Source organism: Pagrus major, chromosome 10 (assembly GCF_040436345.1).
Source record: "Pagrus major chromosome 10, Pma_NU_1.0".
NCBI lineage: Eukaryota > Metazoa > Chordata > Actinopteri > Spariformes > Sparidae > Pagrus > Pagrus major.
The window spans coordinates 2,355,374-2,366,828 of record NC_133224.1 but is presented as its reverse complement, the minus strand read 5'-3'; the positions used below and the strand labels follow the sequence as shown (position 1 = coordinate 2,366,828).

At 44.4% G+C, this 11,455-nt stretch overlaps 1 protein-coding gene across 2 annotated transcripts in view; it reads left to right on the top strand.

Annotated features, from left to right (window-relative positions):
- Positions 1–9,515, top strand: part of LOC141003602 (FHF complex subunit HOOK-interacting protein 1A-like) — a 15,279-nt gene extending 5,764 nt beyond the window's left edge. For both annotated transcript variants that reach the window (XM_073474984.1, XM_073474986.1), the window contains 12 exons: positions 107–218; positions 2,785–2,886; positions 3,100–3,156; positions 3,282–3,368; positions 4,110–4,277; positions 4,370–4,449; positions 4,988–5,166; positions 5,255–5,366; positions 5,559–6,874; positions 6,959–7,137; positions 7,250–7,370; positions 7,571–9,515. In XM_073474984.1, coding sequence (XP_073331085.1) covers positions 107–218; positions 2,785–2,886; positions 3,100–3,156; positions 3,282–3,368; positions 4,110–4,277; positions 4,370–4,449; positions 4,988–5,166; positions 5,255–5,366; positions 5,559–6,874; positions 6,959–7,137; positions 7,250–7,370; positions 7,571–7,803 — 2,746 coding nt within the window. In that variant the 3' untranslated portion in view covers positions 7,804–9,515. The remainder of the gene's footprint in view (positions 1–106; positions 219–2,784; positions 2,887–3,099; positions 3,157–3,281; positions 3,369–4,109; positions 4,278–4,369; positions 4,450–4,987; positions 5,167–5,254; positions 5,367–5,558; positions 6,875–6,958; positions 7,138–7,249; positions 7,371–7,570) is intronic.
- Positions 9,516–11,455: the final 1,940 nt, after the last annotated feature.

The following is an 11,455-nucleotide window of genomic DNA, read 5'->3' as shown; positions in this document are numbered from 1 at the left end:
ACACACAACCATGACCTGAAACTGACTCCTGGGTTGGGCGGGTTTGGGTCAAGTTACCAGAACATAACACAGCCGGACCACCACCTTCATCCTCTCTCTCCCTCAGGCAGGGTTCGGTCGGTCAGCAGGCCAGAGATGCTCTGCTGCTCATCATGTCTCTGTCGGCCTCCGATCCTCGAGTCGCCAAGCACATCGCCGAGAACACATACTTCTGTCCTGTGAGTGCACACACACACACACACACACACACACACACACACACACACACACACACACACACACGTATAAACAGGAAATATCGAGGATAAGATAGTTTGGATCCTTCGTCACTCAACCTTGACGGTTCAGGCCAAGACGCCTGCGCTCATCGTCTGTTAGCACCAGTTTTCAGGGTCATCTCGTGTCTCCTAAACTTGGAAATGTCAAGGATTTACTCAGCGTCTCTCAGTAGACGTGGATCACAGAGATAAGCCCATTAGTCGAGTTGCATTCTGCTGTCTTTGCCTCTGGCGTCCATATTTTGAATGCTTAAAACTGAACACAGCGATAAAAGGTTAACATGGTGTCATAGACTGAAAACTTGGAAGAAAGAAGAGCGTGTGATCTCTTTTATCAACCTTTCTGACAACTTATCCAGATCGTTAGCTGCCATTGTGGCAATAGATGCAACAGAACAAAAAAGGGATCCTAAAAGCCACAGAAAGCTTTAAAAAGTTATATCACACAGATTAGTCAAAGCAGCTGTGGATAATGTAAAGGTTTGTTTTCTGAGCAGAGCTGCCAGTTCTTCCACGTTCGCTGAGCTTAGCTAAGGAAGAAAAAGGACATGAACATGTTTTTTCTGAGTGCATGAAAGCAGGATAAAAGCGCGTGTATTGGTTGGAGTTAACAGATTAAAAAGGGCCTCTAATAACCCGCTCAATACATTTTTTATGAATGAGATTATTGTTTAAATTAGTGGAGTCTGTAGTCTGTTTGGTGCGGCGCTCCATTCATCTCCCCTCTGCATTGTAATCTCATTATCACAAGTTATGTAATAAACTAATGAGCTCACGCTGCCTCCTCAGGGAGTGTGTGTGTGTGTGTGTGTGTGTGTGTGTGACAGTGAGAGAGAGATACAGTGGCAGTTAATTAAAAAACAAATTGAGGAAGAGGAGAAGAAGGAAGAAGGAAAAGCAACCGAGAAATGTATAGATGAGATGAGATATCACAAGATGAAGAAGCATTTAAAACCTTAATGTCAAGAAAAACACTGACAATTACAATAAATAAAGAACAAAATAATCAAGAGATATGAAGTCCACAGCCGCTAGCAGCCCTGTGCTACAACTCAATGCTAACATCGACATGCTAACATGCAGACAAAGTACAGCTGAGGATGATGGGAATGTTTTTCTGTCATGAACTTCAGCACTGGACAAAGAAAACAGTGATCCCGCCCCCTGGTGGCCAGCGAGAGGTCATTTACAGGAAATAAATAGATAATAAACTTTTGAATTTTGTACCTAAGTTTAAAATTACTGTAATTTAGTAACGGACAGACCAGAAAACACTAAATACAATTAATAATAATACAAACGTATGAATATATTAATCTAAAAACATGTAAAACTAAAAATGTTAATGACAGTAAAACAATTAGAGTTTCAAACAAGACTGTGATGCTAGCAGCTCTGTGAGGCTGAGCTCAGCGCTAACGTGCTGATGTAAGCAGGTGAAATCCTCCAGTGTTTTAGTTTAGCTTGTCTGCTCGCTAACATCTGCTGAATCCATCCAGCAGCTGTTAAGAAACACTGACGTCGCACAGATGTAAAAATTAAGTGTCGGCCATGTTGGATCCTTCACTGTGAGAGAGAGAGAGGGAGGGAGCGTGTCTGTGAAAGGGCGAGCAAAGACACTTAAACACGTGCCACCTGTGTGTGTGCGCGTGTGTGTGCGTGTGTGTGTGAGGTTTAAGCCCATGTAACCACACTCTGACCTCAATCTTTATGTAGCGAGCAGATTAGTAAACCAGTGTGAGATTGGCTCGTACACAGAGAGGGATTAGTAAGTCTGCACGTGATTGGACGGTTGCCTGATTGTTAACGAGACTGATGCTGCTGCTGTTGTTGTTGTTGTTGTTTATTTCTTCTCTCTTTTTCTCTCTCCTCTCCTACTAAAGGAATAGTTCTGCATTTTGGGAAAAACACTGATTTGTTTTCGAAGAGATTTAAACCTCTCTCGTATGTTTACATTAAGGTTACGGGTCATGAAGGTCAAGCTAAGCTACCCAGCTGTAGCCAACAGCTGGGTAGCTTTGGAGGCATTGATATGCTAGCTCTTTCCTCTGTTTCCAGTCTTTATGCTAAGCTAAGCTAAACTAACACACTGTTGGTGTCATACTGAATATAAAGATCTCTCTGCAAGAAAACGGAGACGCACTGAGGTGCTGTTAGGTGGATGTTTTTACCTCTGGACAGAACCAGGCTACCCGTTTCCCTCCGTTTCCAGTCTTTATGCTAAGCTAAGCTAATTATCTGACAGTTGTGGCTTCATATTTACCTTACAAATATAACAGCGGCATCATATACATGTTTCCCCAAATGTAGAACTATTGCTTTAACGATCTTTGACCCAACTGATCCCGTTAAATGAGTCATTACTCTGCCCTCAGTCTCTGCTCTTCATTAACAAAACACTGGAATCTGCACTGGAATTTAATTTCCACAAAAGCCGGAGTGCTTGAAATGCTAACCTGCCTTCGTGTGTGTGTGTGTGTGTGTGTGTGTGTGTGTGTGTTGACAGGTGCTGGCCACAGGTCTGTCTGGTCTGTACTCGTCTCTTCCAGCCAGGCTGCAGGTCTACAGTGAAGACTGGCACTGTCTGGACCAGGCGGACTGGCAGCAGGTAACACTGTGTTTGTTAGCACAATGAAAAAGGGTTGAGACGATGATATTTGAGTGATGAATGAATAAACGGATGAAGCCAGAAGGTGATGAGGGAGAGAAAGTACTTAAAGGAACAGTTCACCCCTGAAAATGATCAACTCGCCTAAATCATCTACTTAAATTTCATTGACTGATGATGACGTCGCTCTCACCTGGTGTTTGGGTTCAACAGGTTCCGGCTCTCGTCCACTTCCTGCACTCGCTGGACTTCTGTAGTGCTGTCACCAAGGTAACACACACACACACACACACACACACACATAAAGACACACACACACACACACACACACTCACAAAAAGACACACACACACATTGAATAGTCCTACAGTCAACTCGCTGTCCGTCTCTCTCAGGTCGCTCATCCCTCCATCCGCTCTCAGTTGCTGAGTTACATCTACAACGGCTTCCTGGTGCCTGTACTGGCTCCTGCTCTGCACAAGGTACCACTCATCACCACTGCCTCTGTTTCCTTATTGTCCTGTGTGATGTTTTGAGGTGCTGCCATACTTCTGGGTCAGAGGACAAATAGGGCCTGTTCAGATCTGGTATTTACATCTACGTTCAGGTGTGAATGCACCAGACACCCTTAACAAATTGCACAATTCTGAGAGATTTGCGTGAGGAGAGGCTTAAAATAAAACTTGGTTAAACAGCTATGACCAATTTAAAATCCTTCATGCCTTCTTGTGAATTCTGCATTAAATGCAACACATTCCGTTATTTGTTTTCTTGCCTGCTTCCGTGTCTTAGGTGCAAATTACCTGCCGACATTTAGCAACTGATTTCACCATTTACACCAGACTCCCTTTAAAAATCACTCAGTTTAGTGAGTTGTTGAGTTTGGAGGAACTTTATAAACCTTGTGAATCTCTGTCTCTGACAAATTCTTCATTATTTGGGCCTTCTTGTAAATTCAGCAGATGTTCTACATTAAGTGCTTTCTTACTCTGTGTAAAAACACATCATGTCTGTCCCAGTGATGTACATGTTTATTTGCGTGTAGAGAGGGTTCAGGGTTCAGGTCTGAACGATGTAATGATGAAATCACCACTACAGAGCTCATGTGATGTTCTTGTTTCCCTGGTGAAAATTCACACGTTATCACAATAATTCCAGCAGGATTTAAATACATTGGAGGTATAATTTCACTGTGCATTTTGTGTGTGTCTGTGTGTGTGTAGCTGACGGTGGAGGAGGTGATGACCACCACGGCGTACCTGGACCTGTTCCTGCGCTCCATCCCTGAGCCCGCCCTCCTGCAGACCTTCCTGTCCTTCATCCTGCTGCACACACATGACAACGTGCACATCCTGGACACACTGGTCAGCCGGGTCAACACACCTTTCCAGGTAGCACACTGAGCACAATCCACTGTTTTAATGACTCTTTACACATGTAAGTGAGCTCTACCTTGACCTTTACCTGTATGTGTGTCCATCAGTTGGGTACGGTGTCTCTGGCTCTGTTCAGGACTCTGATCGGTCTCTTCTGTGAAGACGTCATGCTGCAGCTGGTGTTCAGGTCAGTGTGACAGATTCATAGATCCATCTCAGTTGACTTAGTTTATTTTGACAAGTATAGTAAGTATTTGGCTTATACTTGTACGAGATATACTTATAACGGAAACAGACAACTTTCCAACCGTCTCATGTCCCGGTGCTAAGAGGAAACACATATCAACGGGGGAACGGACTTTGACACAACACCGGAGTGTCTCCATCAAGTGAATGTCCGTCTGGTCACTCTTGTTTTATCTCCGTTTCTATCACTCTCCTTCTTTGCCTCCTCCATCAGCAGGCGGCTTCTTCTCCCACTGTTATTCCAGTTGTTCCATTGTTACTTGCCGATAGTGACCAGGGAAAACAATGCCACTTCCTGTTTTGATTTGCTTCCTTTGTGCCGTAATTTGTCCTTCAATTATGAGGGAAAAATCATATTATCAGTGGGCTAGAAATATATAATGATTATAGGCTGGTCTGACCAATGAGAGCACTGCGTCCTATAGTTGTTGTGATATTTCACTCTGCTGTGACTGAGCAGGAAGTGTCCGTGTCCTCAGGTATCTGATTCCCTGCAGTCACCTGAGCAGGAAGCAGCGCTGCTCCCTGCAGCAGAGGGACTGTTACTCCTCCAGCGCCGCCTCCTTCCTGCTCCTCATGCCCTCCTGGTGTCCGGGGAACCTTCACAACACTAACACACGCTCACACTCAGAGCACATCCACTGGCCCAAAGGAGCAGGTCAGTACGACCAACGCACATCAACGCCTCACACGTGAATACTCTGTAATACACGTTTATGTTAACTTAGATTGTCTGTCTGTGTCAGATCTGTCGGTGTCAGACAGTGTGGGTTACTGTCGAGGTTCAGACTTTTTGATGGATGTAAACTATCTCCACTACCTCTGGGACGCCCGTCAGGCCATCTCCACTTCACACAGGTCAGTCTCAGCTTTTAGGTTCCTCCATGATCAGGCGGAGCTATTGGCTCTGGGCCTGTACCGCTGGCATGGCTAAAAAGCATAAGATGTTCAGTTAAAGTTGCTAATGACGCTGACTTGATCTTTACATGCTGGAGTTTGATTTTATTTAAATTTTTTTTTAAATTTCTGATGAGTTTTGTTTTTCTGCAGGGCATGTCGGTTCTGGTCGGCTCCGTATGACGGGATCAACCCTTCGCCTCATGAATACCGATCTGACACACCAGGGGATGATGCAGAAGACGAAGAAGAGATCGTTCAGCGAGGCAAGAGCGACTCCATCTGCTCTTTGGTTGTCACTCCTCCCCCTTTAGCCCTCTCCCCCACCCCGTCCTCCTCGGATACCGTCTCCGTGGGAAACCAGGTGGGAAGAGCCAGCTCGGCCCTGGAGCTGGAGTGGGACGACATCTTTGCAGATGACGATCTGGCTCTAGCAAATGGCGGCGTGAGCATGGAGGTCGACAGGAGTATTACTACACTTGCACCTTCCCCTCTGCCTCCTCGACACATCCAGGAGATGCGACGCACTGCCACCAAGCTGGTGCATGGCTCCTATGTGGAGGAGTCTGAGTTTGAGGACGATGTTCTGGTCTACGATCTCGTCGCACAGAAAGACACAAAGGCGGCCATGTTGGAGCGAATCATGGCAGCGAATCGACGGGCACGTGGAAGCATCTCAAACGGCCAACGAGTGCAAACAGCAGCGACGACAACAAATTTCACAACAATGTTAACGACAACAGGGAGGACGGTGATGGAAACGGTTAATAGTATAATGTCGACACGGAGGAGGAGCGAGGACGGAGGGAAGGAGGAGCGGAGATGGAGCGAGGATTATGGGAAGGAGGTGAGGAGGAGGAGTGCGGATTGTGGAAAGGAGATGTGGAGGAGGAGAGACGACAGAGAAGAGGAGGTGAGGAGGATTGAAGTACAAGGAGAAACAAGGGGTCGTCAGGTTTTCATCAACGGTTTTAATGTAAAGAATCACATCATCGACGAATGTGATGATACGGATGAAGACGGGAAGACGTTTCAGCAAAACTGCAAACTGAATCAAATCCACACACAACATCACGGTTTATCCACAAGCCCTTTACCCAATGGCCATTCAGAATCTGAGCTACAGCCGTGTGCAACTGATGCCAAGTCTCCAAACCTGCCTGGTAACAAGGTCACTAATAATGACGACTTCCTGTCCCGATACCAAGAGCTCATGCTCTCTTTGGGCGTGGAGCCAGACTGTGATGACATCACAGATGACATCAGCATGTTCAGGAGACGAGTCCGAGCACTGAGGCAAAAACTGGAAGACGAGGGCGAAGGTTTTGTGTTTGGCTCCTCGTGGGACGACAGAGAGGAGGAGGCAGAGGAGGAGGCGATGGAAGAGGAGGAGGAGGAGGAGGAGGAAGGAGAGGAGAGGAGGAGCAGCAGTAAGAAAGGCAGCAGGAGGCTTGGAGTTCCATTCACAGGTCTGTGCTTTTCAGGAATTAGATGTCAAAGTGTTCTCTCCCTGTCACACACACACTGACCTGTAGTTTCCCATGATGCAACAGGTCCGTTCATCAGCGTCCTGCTGTCGCGGCTGGAGAACCTTCTGGAAAACTCCATCGCTGTGAACCTGCTGGTGACGGGTATCCTGGCCCAGCTGGTGTCGTACCCGCAACCTCTGCTGAGGTCCTTCCTGCTCAGCACAGACACACACAACCAGCCCAACGTCCGCACACTGTACCAGGTAACGCACACACACACACACACACACACACACACACACACACACACACACACACACAGACAGTCCATTGTTTTGTATTGTTAATCCTCTGTACGTGTGTGTTTGTATTCAGGTGTTAGTGTCGGTGCACGCTCAGATAGAGCGCTACGTGTCGGCTAGACCGGACTATCCCGCCCTGATCACTCAGGCCTGGAGGTTCCTGTTAGCTAAAGACCAAGACAGCAAGTTTAGAGGTAAATGAACACACACACGGTAAAACACCCAACTGGAGGCTTTAGCTGCAGTTCGTCTACAGAAGACAAAACTAGATTTTTGTTTTCGTCCAAATATGTTATTGGGAAGGTCTAGTCTGACAGGAGGAATCTCAGACGCTGTTTTGACTTTGTTTGAAGCCTCTTGTTGCTTCACGATCACATGTCCTCGTGTCTTTCAGAGTGCCTCCAGTCTCCGGGCGGGGACATCATCCTGGACCCATCTCTTCCTAACGGCACCATGAGGAACGCTCTTGCTTTGCCTCCTCTCAGCGTCCTGCCGCCCTGCCCTCCCATTCCCCCCCAAGCCAAGAGCCGAGTGTTCGCCATCGTCCTGTTCGCAGAGTTCCTGAAAGAGCTGGCCGCCGCCGCACAGGAGCACAGCATCGCACCGGACTGCTCCGCTGAGGAGTAACAGCCGCTGACAACGATCTGCTGGTCTGTTAGCGAGTCAAGGAGCTGCTTTATGAAGACTCAGTGATCTAAAAACCTAAAAGTACAAGCACAACACATGCACATAAATTGCACTCGGAGCTGTGATGCAACATGTGAGTGATTATTGTTTCTATGCATAGATTTGTATGTACACGATGTTTATATTCCTGGCAGCACTTGAATATTTTCCCCCTGTGTGAATATGGATGGTATTTATATGCAGATGATGAAATTATTTTGAAGATAAGTCGACGTTTTTCGACATATTTATGAGATTGGTGCAAATAGTTTTCTATGGTCTTTTATGAAAAAACTTTGCACAAGTAGTAAATATCTGTGGCGGCCATTTTTTCAAACTTTCTCTGCCATTCTTATGTTACTAGCTTGCTCATAGCTTTAGCAGTAAATCCACCTGGGCTTGTGGAAGAGTCATCCTGCACAATGAGCAGGCAGGTCGTTACATGTGACCCCAGTGAAACGATTGGAAGGAGCTGATTTATTGATTGCTGTCGGGATGTGACAGTATTTTCTACAAATATAACAAAAATGCTTCAAAGATAACAACTGTAGCTTTAAGAGCAAACCTGATGCCGTTCAAAACGAGCTTTAGGGCCAGTACTACCACCAAGTAATGGAGCATTTAAGTTCAGTTAGTTGATACTGCAGATGGACAGCAGGAGGCAGAGGAGGACCATCTACTCAACTAAACCCCTTTTTAAATGAACCGTTCCCGTCTTGTTTCTCCAGAAGGTCTGTTTTTTGGTGAACTGCAGAGTTTGTGTCAACAGTTTAAACAATCCTACTGCTACTCACACACATTTACATATTTATTTTTTAAAGGTAGGCTATCTAAGAACAGTATATAGACTCATGCACAAATACTCCCTCTCAATCATCACTTATGATCTACTAGAACTATGTGGCAGTGTCTCCCTGTACTTTCTTGTTTTGTTATTTTACAAAAGATGTAAGACAATCAGACTCTTGAATCAACTATCTTTCTCTAGAAAGACTCGCTGCACCTTCGAATGGTGTGTTTACACACAGTAACCGACAGATCCTGCATAGTATGCCTTTAAAATAACTCACTCCAGGCAGATGTTACTTTAATGTCTGGACTCTAAACAAACCAAACAAGAGACGCTCTCCGGTACCAGTATTGTTATAAATCACACAGTTTCACATGTGCTACAGCCGATCAAAGTTCTACATTTTAAATTTTGATGCTGCAAATGAAAATCTGAATCAAAGGAGGAGGAGCCTCTGAGATCAGTCGTGTCTTCCTGTTGTTTTCATGTTTTCCTGATGTGTCTTTACGCACACAGAGTGATGACGAAGCCTTACTTTGACCTACGCAGAGATTTCAGTGCAAGAAACCAAGATGTATCTTCTGTCTTATGCAAATATCAGATCTGACGTTATCTCATTTGCTCTTCTAATGTAAAGTGTCTGATTTTTGTTGGCAGATTTCTTTCATTTTTGTCCATTTTTTATCTAAAGAAAAGGTTGAAATGATTTGCTGTCGTGCTCCTATGCAGCCTCTCTACATAATACACACTGTGTTACCATGGAGACATGGACCAACCTGCTGAACGTCGACACTGCCACCTGCTGGTGAAGCACAGTTTCTCCTTTTGAATAAATTATTGCCAAAATGATGTGGAAATAAATAAACTGATTTTGACAATCTGATTTTCAGACGGTTGAGCTTTGCTTTCTCTTGTTTTAAGTCTGTTTCTACTAGTTTATTATAAATCAGATTTGTTTATTTAAATGGTATTGAATGTATTTGGAGGTATCAGGGGTCTGTAAGTTACCAACGCCTTTTTTTACTGTAAGATGATCGTCAACAACAACGGAGGCAAACAATCAAACTAAATTTTTACATTACAACACATTTTTTATTACGTGTTTGGTGTCGAAGTGACAGCCGTGATGGTTGTTAGTGACGTATATTGAGCAAGACGATGTAGTAAAACAAGTGCTTCGATCAAAAAAACCCAGCTTTTTCAGAAGGCAAAGTGCATAAAACTACATAAACTTGCATAATTTCCAACACATATAAACTATATATTACTGGATATGTTCAAATGGTGAGGCTGGCTGTCTGCTGTGATATGAGAGGAGTTTTTTGAAAAAGCATCCGCAATCGCACTTCTTTTTGCCATTTTGTCATCATTTAATCATGGAATATTGTGACTGAAATGGTAATTGGGAATAAGAAGACTGTTTTTGTAGGAGTTTGATGCACTACTGAAACTCCCAGACACTTAACTGGCAAGTTGTCAAAACAAGAACAGGGAAATAGGACTGGGTCTCCTGTCTATACAATGACTTGTTGGCTGTTGCCGGACACAGGGCACACATAGAAGCTCCAAACAGGTCAAATAAGCTGTCAATCAATAGCTCAGAGGTCAGCAGGCATCTCAGGAAACGCTGTATTACAGATTAATGGCTTTTACTTTAAAAGAGTGAAGTTTTTTTTAACAGATTAAAGCGTGAAAAAGCAGCCACGATCGGCGCTTTTTGCTAAGCGGTGTTCGTATTGTTCGTCGAACTAACTGGATGCTTCGTTTTAACAGCTAAATTGTCAGACATCAAATGTGTAATTCATGGTGCAATCCAAACGTGATAAAAAAAAAATATTTGTCTCTCGTCATTGACTGCTTTGAACTTGAGCCAATTATCAGCTGGGGTGTGAAGTCTGCCATTTCGAAAAGCCGCCTCGACACACTGTGGTTAGCCGGTTCCTGTCTTGGTGCACACAAGATACAGTCGTGAAGTGGCAGCCAGTCAGTCAGCTGGAGGAACTGGGTGTACGCCTCACGTTTGAAGAAGAAGAAGAAAAAGAAGAATCGTTCAAGAGGTGATGATGATGATGACGATGATCAAGGTTTACCTGCTGATCTGGGCTGTCGGTGAGTCAGAGAAACGAAAAAGCTTCAACACGTTAAAAGATACGAATCTGCTAAATCTGATTTTTTGTTTTTTACAATTGAAAAATGTGTTTTGTAATGATCTTTGTCCGGTAAGCACAACTTCTTAATGATTATCAATCTTAATCAAATCAGAAGAAAAGAACGATGATATGACATGACAGCAATAAACCACTATTTAACATATTTACATCTGGTTCAGCCAAGACTCTCTGATTTATTAACTTTCATCAATTACAAACGGCACAGAAAACATCCTGAAGGCGTCGTCACTGTAAATGAGAGACTGCAGAACATTCAGAAAACTGTGTAGAATGAACAGTGATTGGTGAGTTCATGGTCTACGATCGAAGGACTCAATAGCGACTTAGGCCTCAGGTAAGACGTCCACAGCAGCAATAAAATCATCATCACAGTCCAGTCAGTGCCTTCTTCCTCTTTCGGAAAGAGGTATTAGCCTGAGGGTGTCAAACCCCCGTTTATTCTGTGAATCTGTGCCATCTTTAGCCTTCACGAGACTGCGATGTGTCAAGACAGTAAAAAGCTGTTAAGATAACAGAAAAAAGAAGACTGATGCCTCTCTCATGCTGGTAGGGTTTATTAAGATGCATCTGCCATTAGCAGGTTAGCTCAGATTAGTAGAGAAACTGGAAACAGCTAGCCTGGCTTTGGCTGAAGCTAGGTACAGTAATTGAT